This window comes from Rhinolophus sinicus, chromosome 1 (assembly GCF_057876585.1).
Source record: "Rhinolophus sinicus isolate RSI-liver-muscle chromosome 1, RSI-T2T, whole genome shotgun sequence".
Taxonomy (NCBI): Eukaryota; Metazoa; Chordata; class Mammalia; order Chiroptera; family Rhinolophidae; genus Rhinolophus; species Rhinolophus sinicus.
Window position 1 is genome coordinate 206,079,458 of NC_142501.1, and position 25,942 is coordinate 206,105,399.

General features: G+C 37.0%; 2 protein-coding genes across 10 annotated transcripts in view; one reads left to right on the forward strand and one right to left on the reverse strand.

Moving 5' to 3' along the window:
• The window catches only part of FBXL5 (F-box and leucine rich repeat protein 5), a 38,589-nt gene extending 31,258 nt beyond the window's left edge, over positions 1-7,331 (forward strand). The window contains exons 10-11 of the mRNA XM_019740856.3: positions 76-224; positions 6,543-7,331. Coding sequence (XP_019596415.1) covers positions 76-224; positions 6,543-6,619 — 226 coding nt within the window. The 3' untranslated portion in view covers positions 6,620-7,331. The remainder of the gene's footprint in view (positions 1-75; positions 225-6,542) is intronic.
• Positions 7,332-10,965: 3,634 nt separating this feature from the next.
• The window catches only part of CC2D2A (coiled-coil and C2 domain containing 2A), a 112,504-nt gene continuing 97,527 nt past the window's right edge, over positions 10,966-25,942 (reverse strand). For 8 of the 9 annotated variants that reach the window (XM_074321527.2, XM_019740860.3, XM_074321533.2 and 5 more), the window contains 6 exons: positions 25,415-25,528; positions 23,220-23,354; positions 16,010-16,132; positions 14,724-14,782; positions 12,552-12,726; positions 10,966-11,279 (listed from right to left, as the gene is read on the reverse strand). In XM_074321527.2, the coding sequence (XP_074177628.2) occupies positions 11,091-11,279; positions 12,552-12,726; positions 14,724-14,782; positions 16,010-16,132; positions 23,220-23,354; positions 25,415-25,528 (795 nt within the window). In that variant the 3' untranslated portion in view covers positions 10,966-11,090. Of the gene's footprint in view, positions 11,280-12,551; positions 12,727-14,723; positions 14,783-16,009; positions 16,133-23,219; positions 23,355-23,576; positions 23,807-25,414; positions 25,529-25,942 lie in introns of those variants that run through there. The other variant, XM_074321564.2, reaches the window with a different exon arrangement.

Sequence of the window (25,942 nt, forward strand, 5' to 3'; positions counted from 1 at the left end):
GGTCCAGTGGGCCATCGTTATACATACATTTTCATGGGTTAATATATCCTAATTGTTGCATTGCTTCTCTTACAGGGTTTTGACTCTGGGAGGAGGGCTGCCGTATTTGGAGCACCTTAATCTCTCTGGTTGTCTTACTGTAACTGGTGCAGGCCTGCAGGATTTGGTTTCAGCGTGTCCTTCTCTAAACGATGAATTCTTTTACTACTGTGACAACATTAACGGTAATGCCTTTTAACAGTGAGACGCTTTTGAAGAAATTTATTTTAAACATTTTGACAATTCTGATAATTCTTAGGGTTTCTAGATTTCTAATTACCAAACGTTTTTAGTCCTTTATATTTGATACAGTTAAAAAATCACATAGGTTTTCATTAATGAGCTTCTCCAAAGGTCCTTTTTTTGGGGGTGGGGGTGGCGGCACATACTTCAAATATCTATTCTGCCAGAGTTTTCAGATATGTAATAGTTTAGTCATTTGAAAATGGCAGGTGGTTGTAGAAATACTAAAATTCTTACAAAGTTTTGGGAAATTCCTCTAGAAGGATTCAGCACTCATTAACAATTTAGAGGTATTGATATGCTAGATACATAGATTTCTTAGGGATGATTTCTTGTAGGACAGCTTTATAAAATTCAGTAGAAGAAGGAGGACTTTGGTAATATGAACTCCTGAGAGATCTTTGGTTCCAAATAAATCATGGAAGATTGAGGAAAGTGGTGAGTGTGATGTTGGGAGGAGGTGAGGTGCTTTAGACCTGACTGAAATCCCTATGGTACTTTGAAGATTGATTCCTAAACCTACTTTTAACAACCACCGGATAAACATTTCTTGATTTTTTTTGTTTTGTTTTGATTTTTAAGGCTATCCTTAACCCTTCAGTGGGCCTATTTATTATACTTTTGCAAAGTATATTCAGTGGCCTTTTGAGCATTTGATAGTTACTGTTAGAGACTGAAATGCCCAGAAGCATAAAAAGCTCCTTCTCCGTTATCAGTAAGCAAGTCAATCTTCTGTATTTATAACTGGAGAAAAAATGTAGATGGTTCAGAGCCTACTACGCCCTGTCTTTTTACAGCATACACTGTTGTTTCTGAGAGCCCAATTCATCGTAAGATGATGCGAGGATCAACTGAGTTTCTCTCAGGTGGGAAGGAGAATGGACAGGAGCCAGGAAGACTAAAGGAATGGCCTCTTTAATGACATATTAGTAGGTAGAGAAGTTAGCAAATCTGCTATTAGAGATTAGATTTTCCTTAAAATATATATGAAGAGACAGGAGCTAGCAGCTCTCTTATTTCTGGAATCACATTGGTAATGCAGGAGATGACCTTCCGTGTTCTCAAAATAGCAACATGAAGTTGGAGCGTTTCTTTGCTGTTTGTTGCTTTCAGTGTATAATAGGAATGGTGAAATGAATGTCTAAAATTGTAGTTGCAACATAGTGTACAAAAACAAAGTGTGATCGCTAGTGAGGCACTTACTTCTTGTGTGGATGCAGCAAGTTTGAGAAGGGGAATTTTTTTTAAAATGTACTGTCATGTCATTGTTGGTACAGTGTTATATGTACTTCTTAAGGCTTAGGAATAGGCCATATTGTGAAAAGGAATTAGTAAGCAATTATTTTTATAAGAAAAACATCTCATTTGTTGCACTTGACTTGTCCACATTGATTTCAGCATAGCTTATGCTGTGAGAATAAATTTCACAATCTAATTTGTTATATTATTTTGGGGTATATAGATGTTACAGGGTGAGGGAGATTGGTCTCAGTTCATTTTAATGATCTGCCTACTTACTTTGTGTCTATAATTTTTCAAATTTTGAAATAATTTAGATGATAGGATAAAGTTAAATACTTAAAGTCTTTTGCACTTTGTTAGGATGTTAGAATTCCTTTGATTTTAACCAGTTTTAAATATATAAATTTTAAGTGTTCCAAAAGAGCTGCTACATTCCTTTTGTTGAATGTCAGTTTGTTTTTTTGTTGTGTGTGTGTGTGTGTGTGTGTGTGTGTGTGTGTGTGTGTGTGTTTGATAAGTGTGTGGTAATTTTCAATAAGTGAATTTTGGTGAAGATACGTGACTGAAAAATTTGGAAGGCAATTGACAGTGCTTGTATAATCCAATATTAAGTCTCCTTTTACAGCTTCTTAAGGCATCATTTGGGGGAAATGGAAATTCTTTAAAGTTTACAAGGTGACTTGTCATATTAACTTGTGTTCCAGAGTTCCAGCCACTTGCTCTTAAAGCAATGCTCTGATACAGTCTTTTCCTTAAAAGGACATATGGACAACCTAGAAAGTGTTAGAATAAAGTTGCATTGCATCCGGTTTTGCAAGATGACACGATTGATCCAGTATCTTTCACTACAACTCAACTTGTACAGTAAATACTGAGTAACTGCTTAGGGGAGGGGGGGCCCTTTTTATTATTTTTGAAAGTAGTTAATATACTTTATGCATTGTCTTAGAATAATAGGGAGCATATTTAGGTAACAATTATATTTTAAATATTTGAGAGTAACATTTAACTAAAAATTTTTTTTTGTCAAAAGGAGTTTTACCTGGTTAAGTACCAGGTTACTAATTAAAAGAAGTAAATACTGATAAACAATATTCATTATCTGAATAATAAGTGATAAGTAAAACAGAACAATCTGTTTCCTAAGCACTAGCAGAGATTTTGGAGACGATAATTTAGTAATCAGATATTTAAACAGTATCTATTGTGAGGAAGACACTGTACTGAACATTGACATAACATGTCATTTTGATTCTTCTGAATGATTCTTCATGACATTTAATTTGGTTGATAAAGTTAAGATTTAAATATAAAAATTTTAAAAATTGTCATTTAAGAAGTATTACATGAAATTGCATAGTTTTAGGTCTCTGAAGTACATTTGAACAACAATAGAAAATAAACTTTATACTGATGTGCATTTCAATATATGTATAATTTATGAATTAAGATAGATTAGCTCATAGTTCTGAAGGTGATACAGTCTGAGATGATTTGCTCTCTTATGTTTTTAATTTAAGTTAAAGAGGAATTAAAGGTAAGTGAAGGTAAGTGCAGATATACAGCATAAGTAATATGCTTAAAATCCAGGCAAAACAAATCATTCAATAACAAAAATGTGGGAAAATAACTATAACCAACATAGTTCTTTTTGAATATTTAAAAAGTGCTTTTTAATAAAATTTATTCTTTGCCATGCATTTAAAGAATTTAATGATTAAAATTCAATGCAAATTTTATTTTCCTATTTTTTTCATTATTCTTTAATGTAATTTAGCCGTCATATAATCATATAACCATTTGAGTTTTCTATCTTGTATGGAGACAGACATTTGCTGGTGACAAATCAAATATTTAAGGGAGCTACCTTTTGAATTGTCAATGTCTGTGGAAGCCCAGCTGTCTCCTTGAGATACTTGGCAACATATCATATCTTAGTTATAGGTATTTCTTAACAATGTTGCCTCACTTTTTCTGTTGTCCATTTATTCCCTTCCCTGAACAGTCCTTCATTGATATTTAAAGATCTTACTGTTAACATTGCTTATGATTTCCATGCTTGGAAATTGCTGTTCTCCCATTTTCTACAATATGAGACTAACATAAGTTAAAGACAGTGGTTGTTTTTGCTTTTGCTTTGCCCCAGGCCTTCAACAGCATAAAATCTCTTCATGGATGACATCACTTTCATAGATTATCAGGATCAGACATCTGCGCTGTCATTGACCTTATGATGAGATTGTAGTTTTGCGGTAGCTACTATTATAGTTATTGTTGAAGTCCCCTTAGGCTTCTCTAGGTAGATCCTACTTTACATGTGAGAGCACTGATATATTAATTCCCTCTATTTATTTATATATGTGGGATCCCATTGAAACACAGATATTCTAGTGCATATGTGAGTGAGGTTGCCACATTTTATTACCAAGAACTTTGTTTTGTGATAAATAAGGAGAAGCTGGCAGATAGCAATATTGGGCTACTTTCTACCTAATATAGGGCACCTATTTGTTTCTACATTTTTCTTCCCCTATTAAGCCTACTATCATCCCTTAGCCTTTGAGAACAAAGAGTGACCCAGGTGGCCGGGTGGAGACTTAGGGTGCTGGGCCTGTCTTTTGGGGCAGATGGTGAAAAGCTGTGTGGTATTTGGAAAGACGGGAATCTCTAGAATAGCTTCCTTAATCCAGTTGGCTCCTTTGAAGGCTCCCTTTTATTTTCTCCCTTGAAAAGCAGTAGCATACCTCACTTTCTATTACTTTTAGTCATCGTTTATGATTTTTTTCCTAGGCCACTTTTGAATTCACTGTAACGTTTCTTCTTTACCTTTCTGTCCTTTTCAAAAATAGCAAGAGACATTTGGAAGTATTTTAGGGAGTTTTAGTTTGGAAAATTATATGAAAGTCTCCATGTCTGTTTTCTCTTATTTCTCCTTTTTAAAATATTTGGTTAGAATTACATACTGAGAAAATAATAATCAGATACATTTTTGCAAAAACCACAGGGACTAAGTGTCAGGGCAAGGTGATGGTAGTGAAGCAGGGGATTGGGTCTTGAAGAAAGCCAATGGGTGATTGGGAGGCAAAGCAATGACCAGTGTGTCGGCGGTGAGGTGAGACAGGAAGGGACAGCACGGAGAGTTAGGTGGGTTGAAAATATAAAAGCTGAAAATATATTCAAAGGGCAAACCTGGTCAAAGGTTAACAGTGAGAGAAGAGTTTCAAACCATAGGAATCCTTATGAGGGCATTTCTAGTAAATACGATAATATGTACTAAGAAATTGTATTTTGACTTTGGTTAAGATGATTAACCTTATGGCTTATTTTAAAGGAAAATAATCTTACCAAAAATGCTACTTTGTGAATTTTAAATATTTGGCACATTCAACTTCTCATTTTAAAAATATAACAGATTTTAATTTTGATTAAATGAAAAATGGGCTTGTGGTAATTCAGTTTTATATTTGAAATAATTTTATACTTTATTGTGGAAAAAAATTAAATGTAAACATGGAATAATATAATGAATTCTTGTGTATCATTGGCTTCAGCAGCTGTAAACCTGTGGCCATTCTTCTCTCATATGCTATCATCATACCTGTTCCCCACATCCCAGGCATCACATCAGTTTTAGAGTTAAACATAAGTACTTGAAAATAAATGAAATAAGCTGTTGCAGGTCCACATGTGCTTGTAAAGTTCATTAGTTTCTTTTCTTAAAGATATGTTATCATTTCCGTAGTGAAATACATGAATGTTATACTTCTTTGCTTGTATACCCTAAGAAATTTGTCATCTGTATTTTGTATATACCATTTCGGGGATACAAGGAAAAGTTAAATTTGGGAAATGAGTGTGTTCTGGGTGTTCAATTGCAAGTAGTTATTTTCTTAGGTTGATGTTAGCATAGTGGCTTTCTTTTGCAATGGATTGCTATTTTAAAAAACAAAACAGCTAATTTAAAATTATGTTTCTGAGTTACACTAGGTATCCAGAGTACTGTGATTTTTCAGTTATAACCTATTTGACATAGTCTACATAGTAGTTTTATTGAACCACCTTCTATGTACTCTTGTATGATTTTTACATATCACAATTGGCAGTATTTTGGTTCTTATTGATGAGTAATAACTACTTAACTGCTGTTCATTTGTTCCTGGTACAGACATACTGAAAGTCTTCATTGTAGTTAAAACATCCTTTTCCATATTTGCCTGCCTTTATAAAAACTATGATTAATTCAAAGTACTTAATATTTGAATATGTGCCATAGTATCTCCTTTTTGACATTTTCTAATTCTCAGCTATGTTCCCTAATGATCTTTTATGTAGTATCTGGGTAGCATAATGTGACAGGGTTAAAATGTCAGTTACTCCAGAGTGCTATTACTCTACTTTGTAGTTGAATCACAATTTTTATTATGTCTTAGATATGTTTATTTAGCTAATCATTCATTATATACTTAATTCTGAAAAATAATTTCACTTAACCCTACCATATGATTTATTTATGCTGCAGATGTTAGATTAAAATATGGCAAACATATTAAGTCTACATAGTTTTTTAATTTTTTTATTTTGAATATAGTGTTTATTGTAATTACTCAGTACTGGATTCTTTAGGTGATCTATTACAGATAATGCTGTTTTTGCCTTAATTATATTTCTAGGAAGGACATTCAGAGTATAAGAAATCTGTTAAGTTAACTTGGCAGTCTTGCTTGTGGGTTAACTCTTTTTCTTAGATTTTTATTTTATAAGATGGTTGTCAAAATATTATTTCCCTTCTTCTTTCATTTAGCTTTTGGGTTATGAATGATACATTAGTTAAAGTCAAGCCATTGGCAGTTTTTGTGTTTGAATGATTTTTTATATACGCATTGTGAGATTTTACTTCTATGTTATAAATTCATTGGTAGTAAAAAAAAAAATCAATGTTTTATCTCTTTCATAAGCAAGATTATTTTTATGTGATCCCCAAGAAATTCCTCCTTTCACACTTTTCTGTTTTTATACAGGTCCTCATGCTGATACCGCCAGTGGATGCCAGAATTTGCAGTGTGGTTTTCGAGCCTGCTGCCGCTCTGGCGAATGACCCTTGACTTCTGACCTTTGTCTACTTCATTTAGCTGAGCAGGCTTCCTTTCATGCACTTTACTTATAGCACATTTCTTGTGTTAACCGTCCCTTTTTGAGTGTGACTTGTTTTGGCCCCATTTCTTATAACCTCAGAAATCTTAATTTACCAGTGCATTGTACAGTGTTTTTTCTCTTGTTTTTGTTTTAGAAAGGGATTAGGTCTTTTCATAAGGGTGAGAACAGTTTTATCAAATTTCTTTTAAATTGAATGCTTTGGAGATAATGTCACTAATGCCTTGCCATTTAAAGTACTTTTTAGATCATTTTGAGTTTTAAAGTCAATGGGGTTATTGGTTCTCTTTCAATATAAACACTGTACCAAGCTTTGTACATCTTTACAAACATACATTTCTGAAATTTATTTTCAAACACTGCACATTTTGGAAACCAATCTCTTTTCCATGTTTCCTTTATTTGAACAATTCTCAGAGGGCCAATTCAAATATACCCACATACAAGATTCTTTAAGATTATAGAATAAATTGGCTTCTTGGTGTTAGCTCAGTGAGCTAGCAAAGCACCAATTTATTTGTATTTGCTTTCTTCAAAGATTCCTGGTTCCTACCACTGTCCCTAAATTGTCAAATTTGGGAGGGATTTTTAAAAAATTCCACAATCATTTGAAAAAATGTATAAATAAAACCTACTTTGAGGACTTTACCAAATAATTCTTTTTGTGTTTGGATTTTATATAAATCTTAATGCAGTTCTACGTAAAGTAGTGGAAAATAGGAAGAAATATTTTATCTTTTTAGCTCTGATGAAATCATGACCCTGATAAGCAGTTTTATACGGATACTTAATTTTGTTGAACAGAATTGTCTTTTTGAAGTTAATTGTGCAGTAGTGAAAATTTGAATCTGGCTTATCTTCATTGCTGTGTGAAACGATAATAGGAGTGGAGACCTGCCATTCAGACAGGTACATATTGAGTCAAGTTTTTTTTTTTTTAAGTAGATTTTTTTTCTTTAACTTTTATTTATTTGAAGTGTGTTTTTCTAGGACCCATCAGCTCCAAGTTAAGTAGTTGTTTCAATCTAGCTGTGGAGGGCGCAGCTCACAGTGGCCCATATGGGGATTGAACCAGCAACCTTGTTAAAAGCCTACGTGCTAACCAACTGCGCTAACCGGCCACCCTTTGAGTCAATTTTATATAATGCTATATATAATTTTATGTCATGAGGAAGAGAATAGTAGATGGGATGCCGTTTTTAGAAATACATGCAAAGCTGTGGAAGAGAATGTAATCTTACAGTCTTGTTATTTGTGGTTCCAGGTATTTTTGTTTGTTTTATTGGGGTATAGGAGGAGTAGGAGAGATATAATCTATAGGTAGACAAGTTTCAGTTCAAGCTAAGAGAAAACTTTATTTTAGAAAGAGTTGTCTAAAGATGAAAGAAGAATGTTTGATGGGAATATAAATAAGGAGAAGTCGCTCATGCTTTTAAATTTCACTACCATTTGAATTGAACACTCCAAGGGAAAGATCACCTGTAAAGGGCGGGTGTTCAGTGACTCTGAAATTTCACCTTTCTCTAAAGGTTTTCTCATTTTGACCTCACTCCTGTTAACATCTGCAAAATAAATGATGGAACCACCACAAGTTCCTTGCATGAAGGATCAGGCAGCTGTATAAGCTGACCATCTTACTTGTTGAGTTGGGTATCTCTTAAACTTAAGTCGTCCTGTCTTTTGTGGTGCCCCTAGGCCTTGCCTTCTCTGAAAATCTGGCCTATGCACAAAGTAAAAAACAAAACAAAATAATTATTTATTGATTCCCTTAGAGAAGTTGAAAGGAAATCTGAGCTTATTAAACGGTTACAGGGTCAGAATTTTCTTCTGTAAGGTTGACTATTTTGTAGTTATTTTGTTTTTATTTCTCTAAGTGTTTATTAAAGTTTATTTGAAAACTTGACATCAGGGACTATTTCAAGAAAAACTACAAGAGTTTATCTGGAGTGAGTCCCATCCAACCCCGTATTTCATCTTAGCTGTAGTTACGTCAACTGCATGGTAAAATTACTCATCTATAACCATCAAGGGAGGACTAAAGTTTATCTCCCATATAGTAGTTGGAAGACAATATAATATTTTAGGAGGAAAATTATGATAATACTTATGTAAAAAAATCAGGATTAAATCATGGACTTGCTTTAAATGTTATGCTTTTAAATTAATTAATGTGAGCAGCTAATTTCCCCAGGGGTTCCAGTAATTGAGGTGCCTCCCTTTTGCTTTGTCCTATGTTGCTTGATGTTAGCAAACCATTAAATAGGACATGGCCGGCTTGAACCAAACTGATTTCAGTAAGTCAGGACATTGTTACCTAGCAACTCACATTTTTCTACTATCCACCTCCCCTCCAGTTGCATGTGGAGGTAGCATAATCTGCATTTAATTTTTATATATTATTGCTGTTTCATTATTAACTTAAGGGAATAGCTAATATTTAATGAATCACTATATATATACTTGGTATAATTTTATCTTGGGTTCTGTGATTGATTGTATTAACTATTACAAAGTTCATTCTTAGAATATAAGGCAACAATTATGTAAAATGCCCTGTGGTGCCTGACAGACATCAGGTACTCAGTGCTGGGTAGTGTTCTAAGTATAGTCGATCCTTGAACAACTGGTTTGAATTACGTGGGTCCACTTATACGTGGAATTTTTTTTTTTTTTTCAATAAATACCTCCACTGTTTTCAATCCATGGCTGGGAGTCTGGATGTAGAGGGCCGACTGTATGTTGATGTAGGCCGTTTATACAGGGGACTTGAACATCCATGGATTTTGGTATCCGCAGATGAGTCTTGGAAACAGTCCCCCACAGATACTGAGGGACAACTAAGTCTCTGGGGAGTCAAACGTTAACATCTGGATTTTTGTGTAGGGGTTTGATGTCCCAACCCCTGCATTGTTCAGGGTCATCTGTACATATGTACTGACTTGTTTCATCATTACAACGTGATGAAGTAGGTAATGTAATCATTCTGGTCTTCATATGGGGAAAATATGTAATAGGTTAAGTAACTTGTCCATGGATTCCCAGCTAGTAAGTGGCAGAAGTAGGAAATCTCTAGAGTTTATGCTCTTAACCCAGTGCCATTCTATCCATATTATTACATTGGTAACGACTGATGAGTCAGTCCCTGAACTCTCCCTTGAAGTGTTCATAGTAGAGGGATCAGAGGCATGTATATATAGTTGTAATATAATTTGATAGAGGAAGGCATAAGGGAATATAGCTAAAGGTGAAAGTTTTCCTTTATTTGGTCCTATCTTTGTTTTGTTTTTAAGTGAAATCCTATTCCAGATACATCAGTGGTTCTCAACTGGAGACAATTTATACTATAAAGGATATTAGGCAACATCTGGAAACATTTTTGGTTGTCACCACTTAGCGGAGGGGAAGGACGTAACTGGCATCTATTGGGTAAAGGCCACGGATGCTACTAAACATAATGCGCAGGACAGTCCCGAACAACAAATAATTACATGGCCCAAAATGCCAGCAGTGCTGCTGGTGAGAAATCCTACTTTACATATTTCTATTTTGTGTACATCTTTCCATGTCAGCACATACACTTAATCCTTTTTAATGGCTTAGTATGCGCTGCTATACCAGTACCATAGACTGCATGGCTTAAGCAACAAACATTCTCACAATTTTGGAGGCTGGGAAGTCCAGGGTCAAGGTGCAAGCAGATAAGCAGCTTTCTCTTGTCTCTTGTAAGGCACTAATCCCATCTTGAGGGCTCCACTCTCATGACCTAATTACCTCCCAAAGGCCCCACCTCCAAATTATGTAGGTATTGAAATACCATTTCAAGATAGGAACTTGGGGGTGGGGGGAGTCACAAACATTCAGTCCATAGCAGTGTCTTAATTTTTTAAACTACTTCCCTTTTGATAAATATTTAAATATATTCCCTTTTTTCTCTAAAATACTATATTGCTTCAATGTGTGTGTATGTGTGTGTGTGTGTGTGTACACACGTGTGCTTGCTTGGTATTTTTGTAGGATATGGTCTTATGACACATTCAGCATTAAAAATAAAAATTTTGTATTGCAAAATTGTTCCCCCAGAAAAGTTGTATTGTTTGTTGGGTCTTAAAAGTATGGTTGTTGATACCCTGCTGGACAGGCACAGAAGAAGGGCATCCCAAGTAGAAGGTGAGCAAGTACAAAAGCATGGCGGTATGAAGCTCTTAGTGTAAGGGGGAACTGTGGGTAGTCTGCACTGAATTTAGACTCAAAGTGGCAGAGACAACCAGGCAGATTGCTAAATAAAAACGCTTATTTTGCACAGTTTGAAAATTTTATTTCATTATTTGCAAATCTCATATGACCAATATCTCTTAAAAATATTCTCATGTCCTAATTATAGTTTCACATGATATAAAAAGTATACAATGAAAATATTACCTGTTGCGTATAAGGGAGGCAACATAGATCCAAACAGACAAAACATTTTTGGGATATGGGTGGATATATACCGCTAAAGCAAATTCAACATTAGGAACATCAATATTATGTACTCCAGTGCTATACACAGCTTCAATTAAAGGCTTCAGTTCAGAATAAGGCATGTGAAGGGGAAATCCAGAGAACTGAAGGGAAAAAAACAACCAAAATTTTAGACATTAGTGAAGCTTAAAGATTTATTTTTTTGCTATGTAAATGTATGCAATTCTTAATCTCAATAAGAAGCCTTCCTTCTCAATCTCAAAGTATTTCTGTCTTTCTGTTCAGCTCTATGTTAGCAATACAGAAAATGGAGAGGAGCAAAATGTCTTTTTTGTTTTAGTTGCTGGCATATTGACTTGGTGTATAAGACACCTGCTAGTCACCCTTCACTGTTTCTTCCCTCTTCCTCGTAGTCCCTAGTTTGCACAGTAACACATGTAATTCCAGGGACCTAGATTAAGCTCATCAGTGCATTCTATTTCCATGGCCACAGTGATTGAGCTACAGGGATGGGCATGTGATCAAAGTGAGTCTCAGTGAATTTCAGGAAACTTGGGAATAATGGCACACAGATGCTCTTTCCTGCTTTGGCAGTATTTGTGCAGACTGTCAGTAGGGGTGAGTCCAGCCTAGACCTGTTCCAGCCACTTGCTACCACGAGAAAAGCCAGCCTGAGGATGATGCCATCACGTGAAGGAAGGCAGAGTGGGAAGACTTGCAGAAAAGTACAGCACTGATGCTACTGGCCTCTTAAATAAGCCAATAAATTATTGCTCAAGCCTGTTTGAACTAAGTTTTCTGTTACTTGAATTGAAACATCCTTGCTGAAAACCTGGCCTTAGAGGCTAAGTTTAAGCCAGTGAATAGAATTAAACATCCAACTTCACACTGTGTAGCCAGCAACGTTTACTGTCTTGGTTTGAGACTGCTTTCTAGCTTTTATTATCTAGCTGTAGGATGTGAACCCTCAGCGCTGCCGACAGGCAATAGAAGGTATATTGTCTATTGATGAGAATTTTCTTAGCAATGAAAAGCAATTGGTATAGAATCGTATCCTTTTAAAAAAAACCTGATTGAGAGTGTTGGTTTTAACCTTTATGCACAGTTGAGTCTAACATGATTTAGCCAGACGTTTTCATTTTATTTAATTCTTGCAATGTATTTTATAAAAGTTAGTTACTTGTTTACATTGGATGATCTTATGAAATAGTATTTCATTTTATAGAGATTTTGCTATTTAACAATAGGTTAATTAATGAGATTTGAACTTTTAATCACACTTTTTAGTTTATGCTGCTTCATCCATGTGCTTAGGGGAGCAGTGTGGGTATTTTGATACCAAAAACCCATTATGGACTAATTCCAATTGGAGACAAGGAAGTCCACAGGCTCAGCTGAGAGCCATTTGTACTTACCCTGTAGTCTCCCAGCTGTTTCAGCAATTCTGCTCTGTGGTCATCTTCTACATCTCCTTGACTGTTTTCTAACAGAGGCAGGAAGTGACGTAGTGTGGATGTACAGTACCTATTCCATCGGGTCAGGTGGCGGGGCCTCCAGTCCATAATTTTTTCTTTTAGTATTTTTTCAATCCTGTTTATAAAAAGTAAACTCCATTTTTTTGCTGATTTGACTTTTCCCTTATAAACAAAAATAGTTTGTATGCAGTGGGGGTTCAGGTGATAACCACATTTTTTGTTGGTAGAGTTGTCATTCACTAGACATAGTTGGTAACTAATATGGACTAATCCCTGGGGATTCAAAAATTAACACAAGTTTTCCTTGCCCTTAAGGATTGTGTATAGTTGGGGTGGGAAATAGACCGGTGAATAGAATAGATGTAACAGATGCTTGAAACATAACACAAAAGAGGGAGTACTGAATAATGGGGATAGCTAAGTTCAGTACATTTAGGAAAATATTTTCTTATTATCATGAAATGTTCTATCACTTTGTTAATTGGTATCATATACAGACAGATAAATGAGACCCAAGCATAAGGGGTGGGGTTTCATCTGAAAGCTTCAAATATTTGTAGGGCTATTAATACCACATACTTACTGCTTGCCCTGTGACTTCTGTTCATGAGGATTATTTTTCAAAATTGCCTTAAAACTGCCTTTAAAATAGCCATCATCATTGCAACTTAATTTTTGATATCCTGTTTTGTGATAGGTATTGGGTCCAGAGGATGTGAAGCTTAGACATAGAATGAAAGAAAAATAGCTACCACTTACTGAGTCCTTATTCACTAGGTACCTTGCTAGTGTTTTTTTACACATTTTTATTTATTCCTAACAATAATCCTATGAGGGGGAATATCCCAATTTTACTTTAAGAGGGGAAAGTTGGAGGTAGGATAAATGATGTGACAATGACAGGGAGCTGGGATTTGAATTGAAACCCTGCCAGTTGTAAAGCCTCTTGTGCATCCCTAACCAAACACACACAGATTTAGGGACCCAGCCAGCTTCCTATTGTTCAACAGCTATAGGATCTGCTTTGCTTTTGCCATATAACACATATCTTTGTTTTGAGTTTCAAAATGGTTTGAGCAAGAAAACAAATTGCATTGCACTTCCGTATTGGAGAAATAGATGATTTGACTCTAATCAATAGTATCCTGAAACTATTAGAAGAAATAAAGATTTTTTTCAGGTATTAGTTGTAGGTGGGGATCCCAAATAAGGCTTTATTTGAATTTGAAATTGAGAGTAAATTGGTGTTTTCTAGTATCATGTTTCCCCAAAAATAAGACCTAGGCGGACAATCAGCTCTACTGCATCTTTTGGAGCAAAAATTAATATAAGACCCAGTCTTATTTTAATATAAGAATGGATCTAATATAATATAATATAATACAATACAATACAATACCAGGTCTTATATTAAGTTTTGCTCCAAAAGATACAGTAGAGCTGATGGTCCGCCTCGGTCTTATTTTCGGGGAAACATGGTGGTAGTATCTTAAGCTGGACCACATTTTGGCTTGTGTAATTTGACTTGTTGCTCTTCACACATCTTGATAGAATAGAAAGGCCATATAGCCTCTGGGATCAGAAAGCTCTGGCAGGGCTCACAGCCCCCTCTAGCACTTAACAAGCATGTGGGCCTCTCTGAGCCTCAGTTTCCATAGTTGTGAAACTAGGAGAATAAGTTGTATCTTGCACAGTTATAAGGATTACAGTGACTCAAATAGGCTCTTACCAATCTCCATGAGTTTGGTTTATAAACCAGCTGAAGTTCAGTAAGCCACTAATTGGACAGAAGAGTCATATTTAAGCGGAGGATATGATCTGTGGAACAAGACCCTTGAAAACATGATGTGGAGCTCTAATCTGAGGTAGGATTTTTGGAGAACCACCTATCATCGCTAGAATTCACTTCTGTTTGTCCCACACCATGCTGATGCTAAAAAGCCTCCTTTTGAGCCACAGGATTTAGGGATCACATTTGTACTTAGGATTTATAAACATGAATTGAAGTTGAACTGCCCAAAATATTTCACACTTATCCAGGCTGAGAATCATCTAGTTTGGAATTACACTCCTAATGACAGATTCCATGTGAACTTATGGGTATCATGTGACCTGTCTTGTAGCTCAGCCGCGGCTGCTTTGTCTGTGCGCTGGTAAATAAGCTCTTCTGGCTGTAAAAGAGGAAACAGTTCAGAAATTTTAGAAATCATTTGCACTTAATTTGAGTTGCTGTCATCCTAATTTTTTTTAAATTATGAAATATACAATCAGAGAATGATGTAACAGATGCCAGAAGACCCATGACCCACCTTCAGTAAAACATCACAAATAAATTATAGTGCTTCCTCAGTTTCATTTCCCTTCTCTCTCGTCACTGATGTAACCATGACCTGAATTTGTTTTCTAGCACTTTTCATTCAACATATATAGAGTAACTACTGTGTGTCAGGTACTTTTGCAGGTGATGGCGATATAATTGTGAATAAAAATCCCTGACCTCATGCTATTTACATTATAGTCAGTATAAATAGGCAAATTAATGAAATGCTTTTGATTTTACTACACATATCCATATCTCTAAGCAACATACTGTATTGTTTTGCATGTTTTCCAAACTTTATATAATTTATACTGTGAATATGCAACTTGCCTTTTCTTTCTTAACATCATATTTAGAAATAATAGCAAACATATTTTAGAGTGCTTAAGATTCATTAATACTGATTTATTCCTGTAACTACTATCAAATGTAAATTATGTACCATAATTTATCCTTTATGCTGTTTCAATTCTTAGGCAATTGCAAACAATGTTTCTGTGAAAAAATATTGTATATGTCACCTGTACACATGGGAGAATTTCTCTAGGGCAGTGTTTTATATTAAATCTTTTTTTTTTTTTAAAGGTTTGATCACAGTAAAGAAACATTTTATATTACACACCAGTATACACCTATATATATATATATCTAGCTCTCAAACAAAAGTGGTAGTAAACAATTCTAATGTTTGCTACTTGCAATCTGTGACCAGCCAGGGCCCATCTATATTAATTTTATGAGCCCCAGTGGATCATGTTTTAATAGCAATCATAAAATTAATTCAGTAAATTGACACCAGATTTAAAAATAAAATTACGTAGACTATGTTTTTTGATACTTTTTTATGTCATGGGACTCTATATCAAAACTTTATTCTTTCACATATGTTTACTGGTTCATGACATGGTATATCTCTTATTGTGAGTTAGGCTCAACTAAGTTTGAAAAACAAGCATTATTTTAGACAAAATATTTAGAAGTAGAAATAAGCATCAAAAAATATCTGGCTACCCAGTACAATGATTTCAAACTCTTCACTCTCTTTGTTGACATTTAATTGTTGTTAAAAGAATTATACCTGAACACTGGAAAGGCCAGGGTATGGAAGACTTCTTGAAAAGAAAGATTTCCATAGTTTGGGCTTGGAGACATCAAAATTTATCCTTAGTGGGGAATCATATCGTTGAATATTAAACCAAATCTAAAAAAGACAAGACTACATTAGTGTATATGGTGTTAGGTACATATGCATGTGTATATGGATGCGTGTAAGGAGAGGCAGCAGAGAAAGAGACAGCTCGATGACATGCAAGATGCACACTTTTTGTCATACTTGGATTTGTAAGACTGGCATGCATTTTATAATCAGTGGTATCTATCCTACATGTAGTTGTCATGGTCATTTTGTCACATGCTTTTATATCTAAAGTTGAGGTGCATCTGACTATTAACTGTAGATTGATGAAATAAGGGAGTACTTTATGATAAGAAACTTAGGTTTTGAGAGAAGACAAACAAGGCTACTCCTTTCTCAGGCTGGCCTTTCCTAACTGTTCTTCCCAGTCTTCTAATACTGTTAAGTGTCCATTCTGCTTCCACAGCACTCTGATCTCTGGATCACACCTGTCTTGTTGAGGCAGTGTAGCATATTGGTTCTGGAACCAGACCACTTGTATTTGAATCCTGACTCCAACATTTACTGTGTGACCTTGTATATTTAACTTCTGTGTGCCTCAATTTCCTGCTCTATAAAAGTGGGATAATAATAGTACCCACCTCATACGGATGTTGAGCAGGTTAAATTAGTTAATTCATCTATACCTTTTAGAATAATGCTTAGTACATAGTAAGTGCTCAATAATTGTTAGCTATTTTATTAGTGTTTGTCATTGTTGGTAATTGTCTATCTCACTAGACTGCTATCAGATTGTTGCCTTGACATTCACTGTTTATCTTTAGCATCTAGCATAGCTCCTGGCTGGCATACACTGGGCATATTGAATGACTGTGCATGCATGGTCAATTTGTGCATTCAACATATTTTTCAAGGACCGAGTATGTTCAGGCTCAATTCTAATCACTGGGGATAAAGTAGGGAATGAAATAGGGTTCCTACCTTATGCAGTAGCTAATGAGAAGATAGCACAAAGAAATGGGATGTCAGATGATGTTACATGATGTGTGTGTAGATTGTGTCATTGGCCCCAATTCTTCACCCCTATGTATACCCATATCCTTCGCCATGTTACTTTGCAATTCTTCCCACTAAAAGGGCAGAAATATACTTCCCTGCCCTTGACTTTTGGCCAGTAGAATGAAATGGAAGTGTCAGCATGTGACTTGTAAGTCTAAGCTTAAGAGGCTCTGTTTGTTCTTGCTTGCCCTCTTGTGTCTTTGCCATTGTCATTGCTTGGAGTCCCAGAATAAATGCACCTGAAGCAGAGCTGTCCCAACCTGGATCAGCAGAGACTTCCCAGGTGGCCCACAGATCCATGAGAATAAATGTTTGAAGCCTTAGTTTGGGGATAGGTTTTTATTTATTGTGGCAATAGCTAACCATACAAAAGCTATAGAGAAAAGTATACGAGAAGAGATGAAATTTTAGGGTAGACAGGGCAGTTCTTAATGGAAAGGTGACATTTGATCTGCAATACAAGAAGTGAGGGAGAAATTTATGAAGATATCCGGTAAAGGGAGGGGTCATCTGTGCAGAGGAAACAGCAAAGCAAATTGAAAAGTGTACTTGATGTGTTTGAAGAATAGCAAGGAAAACAGAGTGGCTTTGGAGGAGTGAGCAAGTTAGAGCAAGTAAGAAATGAGATCTCTGGAGGATGGGTGGGGCAGGGTGGCTGTCAGATCACAGAAGGCCTTGGGGGCCTACTGAACTAGGAAGTTATTGGAGTGTTTAAAGCAGAAGAGTAACACAATTTACCTTTTATTTTAACGGGAATATTCTTTGCTATTTTTGAGACTACACAGAAGGGGTTTAGGGGCAAGTAGTGAAGTCTCCAGTGAGTAGGCCATTTTCAATGATCCAGGTGAGAGCTACAATGTGTGGACCAAAATGGTAGCAGTGAAAGTGGTGAACTGTGGTCGGATTGTGGATATACTAAGGTAGAATTAATAGGATTGACTGATGGATTGGATATGGGAAAAAGGGGGAGGAAGAGGAATCAAAGATGACTCTGAGGATTTTGGCCTACGTAATTGGATTGATGGAGTTGCCTTTTACTGAGATCAGAAAAACTTTGTGCAAAAGGAAATCAGGAGTTTGATTTTGAGTGAACTGCGAGCAGTGAAATTGGAGATGTCTATTTGACATCTGTATGAAGACGCTGAGTAGGTGGTTGGATATTTGAGCCTGCAGTTCTGGGAGCTAGGTAAACTAGAGATACAAATTTGGGGGTCATCTTCATATATATGTTCCTAGGAAGATAAATAGAGAAGAAGTTTGATGAACTTGAATTTTGAAGATCTCTGGTTTTTCAAAATTGGAGAAATAAGGTGAAAGCAGCAAAGGACGCAGAGAAGTGGCCAACCAATGATACTTGGAATCCAAATCAAGAAATTGTTTTAAGGTCACAAGGTCTATAAGAACTACAATTATTTTGTAGGGCAGAGAATGTGCAGAAAAGTACTGGGAAATAATGCTGTAAATAAACATTGAGTTCACAGAAATAGAACATATAATCCTAAAATTTATATGGGACCATAAAAGACCCCGGATAGCCTCAGCAATCTTGAGAAATAAGAACAAAGTGGGAGGTATAACAATACCTGACATCAAATTATACTACAAGGCTACAGTAATCAAAACAGCATTTTACTGGCATAAAAACAGAGACATAGATCAATGGAACAGAATAGAGAGTCCAGAAATAAATCCATGCCTATATGGCCATTTAATCTACGACAATGGAAGCAAGAATGTACGGTGGGGTAAAGACAGTCTATTCAATAAATGGTGCTGGGAAACCTGGACAGCCACATGCAAAAAAATGAAGCTGGACCACCTCCTTACACCATATACAAAAATAAATTAAAAATGGCTTAAAGACTTTTTGAAACCATAAAATTCCTAGAAGAAAATATAGGAAGAAACTTCACAGAGATTACCCGGAGTAAGATTTTTACTGATATATCCCCTCGCGTGAGGGAAGTAAGAGAAAAAATAAACGTGGGATTACATCAAACTAAAAAGATTTTCATAGCAAAGGAAACCATCAATAAAACAAAAAGGGAGCCTACTGAATGGGAAAAGATATTTGCCGATGATATATCTGATAAGGGGTTAATATCACAAATTTATAAAAAAACAACTCCAAAAAAACAACCCAATTAAAAAATGGGCAGAGGACATGAAGAGACATTTTTCTAAAAAGGATATACAGATGGCAAACAGACATGAAAAAATGCTCAACCTCACTAACCATCAGAGAAATGCAAATAAAAACCACAATGAGATACCACCTCACCCCAGTCAAAATGGCTATCATCAATAAATCAACAAATGCTGGTGCATGCGGAGAAAAGGGAACGCTTGTGCACTGTTGGTGGGATTGCAGATTGGTGCAGCCACTATGGAAAACAGTATGGAGGTATCTCAAAAATCTGAAAATGGAACTACCGTGTGATCCAGCAATTCCACTCCTAGGTATCTATCCGGAGAAATCCAAAACTCCAATTCAAAAAACTTTATGCACGCCTATGTTTATTGCAGCACTATACACAATAGCCAAGACATAGAAACAACCGAAATGCCCATCAGTAGATGACTGGATTAATAAACTGGTACATTTATACAATGAAGTATTACGCAGCCATAAAGAAGAAAGAAATCTTACCATTTGCAACAACATGGATGGACCTAGAGAACATTATGTTAAGTGAAATAAGTCAGAGAAAGACAAATACCATATGATCTCACTTATATGTGGAATCTAAAGAAAAGAATAAGTGAATGAACTAATCAGAAATAGTTTTGGAGACATAGAGGAAAAACTGAGGGTTGCTAGATGGGAGGAGGGGTGGGGATAAGGGGGAAGGAGAGGGGATTAGAAAACAGTCAGTAACCACAAGATGGCCACGGGGTTTTGAAAATTACTTTGGGGAATGTAATCAATAATGTAAAGATTTTGTAGGGTATCCGATGGATACATGTCTCATTAAGGTGACCACCTCAGGGATGATGTAGATGCCCGATCACTGCATTGTACACCTGAAGCTGAAGCTGAACAATAATGAATGTCAACTGCAAGTTTGTATGTGTGTGTGTGTGTGTGTGTGTGTGTGTGTGTGTATATATATCATTAGAAATAGAGACAGTGGAAATGTAATGGCTCTGTGATTTCAGAGGGATAGTGGGGGGAGGGGGGTTCACACAGTGTGAGGGATATAAAAGATAAACGTCTAAGTATTACTTTGTCTTGTGCACCCGAAACTAATACAAACAAAAAACAAAAACAAAAACAAAATTGTAGATGCTGAAAAAAAAAAAAAAAAAATTGAGGTCAGAGGGTGCCCGGATGGCTAAGTTGGTTAGAGCGTGAGCTCTGAACAACAGGGTTGCCAGTTCGATTCCCACATGGGCCAGTGAGCTGTACCCTCCACAGCTAGATTGAAGACAATGAGTTGCCACTTAGCTTCTGGAGGGGCAGCCAGATGGCTCAGTTGGTTAGAGCACAAGCTCTCAACAACAAGGTCACTGGTTCAATTTCCACATGGGATGGTGGGCTGTGCCCCCTGCAACTAAAGATTGAAAATAGCGACGGGACTTGGAGCTGAGCTGCGTCCTCCACAACTAGATTGAAGGACGACTTGGAGCTGATGGGCCCTGGAGAAACTACTGTTCCCCAATATTCCCCTATAGAATTAAAAAAACAAACAAACATTGAGGTCAGATTACATAACATTTGAAATCCAAGGTGGGAAGTTTATTCTTAGGAAAAAGAGTAAACTGTTGAATTTATTTATCCAGTAGCAAGATAATGGTACTTCTCAGAGTTTAATTTCTGTAGGATGGTCTCGGAAGAGGAACTAGATTATAGTGGGTTAAAGTCTGAGTTTATTGGGAACATGGAAGCCAGGATACAATTAGTATTTGAAGAATTTTGGAAGGGAAGGAAAGAGGGACGATGGTCGGTTAGGGTGTAGTCAGGTTGGAAGAAGCATATTTTAGAATTGTTGGACTCTGACAACATCAATAAGTAGAAGAGGAGAGAAAAAACTATCGGGGCAAGTTGGAACAATGAGGGGAGCCAAGTCGTGGAGTAGAAGTGGCAACACAAATATGGTGGAAAGGGGAGAGACTTGTTTCTTGGCAAAGGAGTGGAGTAGGAGAAGGGCAGACAATCCAGAGAGGTTGTGTGGTAGAGCCAAGGGCAGTTGAGGTTTCAGGGTACCAGGCCAACACAGCGAGGGCAGGTGGGATGTTCTCTGGTGAGGGCGGTGGAGGCTCAGAGCAGGTGTGGAACTGCTGCCATGCGGGATCACGACTGTGAGCCACTGTGCCATCTTGTTAGGAGAAAAGGGGGTCTCTCTTCCTCATAAAACTTGGGCTTTATGGGACTTACTCAACCATGCAGTAATTGTTTTGAGAATTAATAATTTTCACAGAGAATGGAGTTCCTTGAAGGCTTTGTCAGTGCCTGTTGACTGATTACTAATGACCTTAAAATGGTTCTCTAAACGTAGATCGCTCTTATCAGATCATTTATGATTATGATAATACTTTTAATTTAAAATAATAATTAACATGAGAATGGTGCTCCACAGTTCTCTTTTCACACTGGTAATTAATAATAGTTGCCATTTGCTGAATACTTATGAAAGACAGGCACTTTGCTGGGTGCTCTGCATATATTATCTCTAATTTCATCAGGAACCGTAAAAAGTAGATCAGTGATCTTAAAAGGAGGGTGCACACCCCAGGGGTGTGAGAAGAAAATATTAGGTCTTCTAATTATGTCTTTTATTTTTAAGAGTTTTTTTCTGTATGTGTAGTGTAAATAGGTGCACAAGTAAATATATACAATTTATAAGTGAAAATACATATATCGGGGATGCGTGCTCAACTAATTTTTCTGACAGATGCATAAAATTCAGAGATCACTGAGCTTGGTGATGATTATTTAAAAAAATCACAGCAGCCAGGAAAGAGTCATTACTGTGTGTTAGCTGTTTTACACTGATTATCTTATTTACTTCTCACAACTACTCTCTAAAGTAATTGTGGGGACAGAGCCCCAGAGAGCAGTTTCCAGGCTCTCGGCCTCATATGGAGGCGTGCTGGCTCGGGTGGTAGATGGCCGTCAGCTGTGGCTGGTTGGCCGTCAGCTGTAACCATTGAGCCACTGGCCACTAATATAACTGCCGCGGCTACGGAGGAGAGTAGAGGAGCAGAGTCGAGGAGAGTGGAGGAGAGTCGTCGGTCATTTGGCAGAAAAGCGGACAGCAGGTCGCACGTCGTGTGAACCCAGCCTCCAGTGAGACCACAGTAGTATGACTTCCCTACCTATGGCTCCGTGGGTGTTCCTTTTGGGCCTGGCCACATCCTGCGTTCTTATGTGGGGAGCGGGAGTAGAGACCCCGCAGGCCGCCCCGCACGACACCTGTGTTCTTGTGTAGGGAGCGGGAGCAGAGACCCCACATGACACCCCGCACGACAGTAATTATTACTATTACCTCTATGTCACTACTGAAGGAACTGAGGCTGTGTGAGATGAAGAAACTTTCCCAAGCTCGCACAACTAGTAAATGATGAAGTTGGAGTTTAAAAACTCAGGCAGTCTGACTCCATCACTCATGTTTTTAACCCCTGCTTTATACAACATCCATCATAATTAAATGGTCCCCCAAACTGGGTGCAACGAGAATCACCTGGTAGTACCTGGGAATCTCGCTTAAAAAAAAAAGAAAGGAAGGAAGGAAGGAACTCAGTCTTCTCAGGTGATAAATTTGCCTCATTTCTCAAAACATGTGAATTAGACATTGTAAACTCTATTTTGGAAGAGAAAACTGAGGACAGATCCAAGACACAAATTCAGGTCCTCTGAAACTGAATCCCATATTCTTTCTTTAACTTCATTCTGCTTCTCTGCAGGTCAAATGACTAATTCAACCAGCAGTTTTATTTGGGACAGTTCTGCTCCTGTGCTTGACATTACATTTGTGTAATTGGCATAGGTATATGTTTATATAAAATTATTTCATACACAAAATGTTACTGAAATAAGTAGGCCAATAAGCAAGTCAGCAAACCATGTTTAAGAGGAAATGTTAATACTTACATTATCAGGACCTATTAAACAGCCCACACTTTTTAAGGGACAGAATGTATCAAATTGTCCATAAAAGTGTCCACTGCAGGGATTCCATATTAAATAGTGACTTTGCTCCCGAGTTAGCACATAGGCAGTTGGACCCTAAAGGAAAATAGCCATTAAAACAGTCTCCAACTAATGATGCAATTAAGGCGAATAAGTCATTAGCACAAACAACTCATTATTTTAGTTGGACCCCTAATTTCTAAAATCCATGGATAATGGTGAAAATAGTTTGAAGTTCTAGGATGAGCTGGATTTAAGAAATAAAATCAATGTTTACCTTTGTAAAATTCTTGCATCTGCTACTACGGTAGTGCAGTGTAGTGACCAAGTGGGGACAGTAGCTGTGTTACTCAGCCAATGTATCTTAAGATTGGCTAAAGAACTATTATTAATGAAAATAAGCGGTCACTGGGGCCAGCCCGGTGGCTCAGGCGATTGGAGCTCGGTGTTGAAGGCTGCCGGTTCGATTCTCACATGGGCCAGTGGGCTCTCAACCACAGGTTGCTGGTTCGACTCATGCAAGGGATGGTGGGCTCCGCCTTCTGAAACTAAGATTGAACACGGCACCTTGAGCTGAGCTGCCACTGAGCTCCCAGATGGCTCAGTTGGTTGGAGCATGGGCTCTCAACCACAAGGTTGCCTGCTCTACTCCCGCAAAGGATGGTGGGCTGTGTCCCCTGCAACTAGCAACGGCAACTGGACCTGGAGCTGAGCTGCACCCTCCACAACTAAGATTGAAAGGACGACAACTTGACTTGGAAAAAGTCTTAGAAGTACACACTGTTCCCCAATAAAGTCCTATTCCCTTTCCTCAACTAAAAAAAAAAAAAAAAGTTATACAAGAAAGAAATAGGACGAAACAAAGAAAATGGGTTTAAGAAAAAAAAGCAGTCATTGCATTTTCTTTTTAGAGTAAGATTGTCTTTCGGGTATTTACAAGGCTGATTATGTCTGAATACTTTATTTCTAATACAGTGACTAATACCTGATATACCTTTGTAATTATGTAAATGCATAGAAGATGATTTGAAAGGATATAAACCAAACTCTCAACAGTGACTACATGTGAAGAGTGGGTGGGATTGAGGGTTGGACCTTACGAGGGACTTAACTTTTTACTCAGAATACTTTTATATTACTGGATTCTTTTTTTACAGTGAGCATCTATTCATTTATTGCTCATGTATGATTTCATTTGATTCTCACAATAGTCTTCTGGGGAAGGCAGGGCAAAAATTATCCCAATTTCCTTATAAAGTTGAGTTGTGAAGTGACTTTCTTAGAGTCATACAGCTCATGAGGAGTGGGCATTCGAGCCTGAAACCCAGGCTTGTGACTTCCTAGCCCAGTATTCTTTTCCTTGTACCAGGCTCTCTGGAAGATAATGATGGAAAATGAATTAGGATTCAGATATGATACTATCTGCCTAGCAGGACTTGTGCTATTTAATTTCTAGAGGATTCCTAGAGCCTCATAGCCTTCTTTTTGAAACATTCTTTGGATAAGTTTGCTTCAGTCCATGTGAACTTTCTAAACTTGTACCCCAGATTACTCCAATGTACCTAAAATGTAGGGATAGTTGCAGTGGGCAGGGAAACAAATTCTATAGCCACTCCAATCTAATAAAAATAACAATGATAATATCAAAATATAGCTGCTAACATTCTTTTCTTCATTCCTGTGGTTATGTGTTGCTCCCTTTGCCCACCAGGTGAGTAGCAGGTGCCTCTAGAAGCAGTGGGAGTGACAGGAGAGGTCTCTAACCTTGCCCCACTTCTGATCCCCTTCACTCCTTGGCATGAATAACACTAGATCACGGAGCGAATCAGAATTCTTAGTAACTCATACTAAAAGGACAGATCTAGGTGGGGGCTTTGGGTGGTAAAGGATTCAGATTTGCCAAAAAACAAAACAAAACAAAATAATAGCAACCAACCAACCAACCAAACAAACCAGTCTAAAGCATTGTGTAGTCGGGTACCACTGAAAACCATTTTGTGTCTCATCACTGGTTCTCTCTGCCTATTCTGGAACCTCTGGGCCACACTGTGCAACTCAAAGGATCGTTATGAAAATAAGTCCTGTTTATGATCGGGAACATACCACGACCCTGTTAGACAACTATACTCTGATAGAGCCAGCCCACATGGTCTTACCTCTGGAATAGCATTGCCCATCACGAGCCAGGCCTTTTTACCCAGGGAGAGAAAATAATTGCAGAGTAATACTGCATGCTCTTCTTCATCTCCTGCCAGGAGATCAAGAAATTGCTGACAAAAAGAAAAGAAAATTATGTTGCATTGACTGACTGTTTTATTCTGGATTGGCTGTACAGGATTATAAAAAGTCATTGTTAAAATTAGTGCCTTAAAATATAAGATCTATCTGTAAAAATGTTTCCAAATTTTGGCATTGTGTTTTAGTTCATTAAAAAAACCCCACAAAAACACCACTTTTAGTGGACATGGTGTTTTCTCTGACATGGATGACATGGATTTCTAGAATCAATTAGCACTGTGGGGTAGGAGAGACAAATTTCAAAGTTTTACTTTTCATTTACTTTTCAGCTCACTATGTACTGAACACTTTTTTAAAAGACTGTTTTTAGAGAAATTTCAAGTTAACAGAAAAGTTGGGAGGGAGGTGCAGAGATTTCCCATATACTCCCTTTCCCGGCACACATA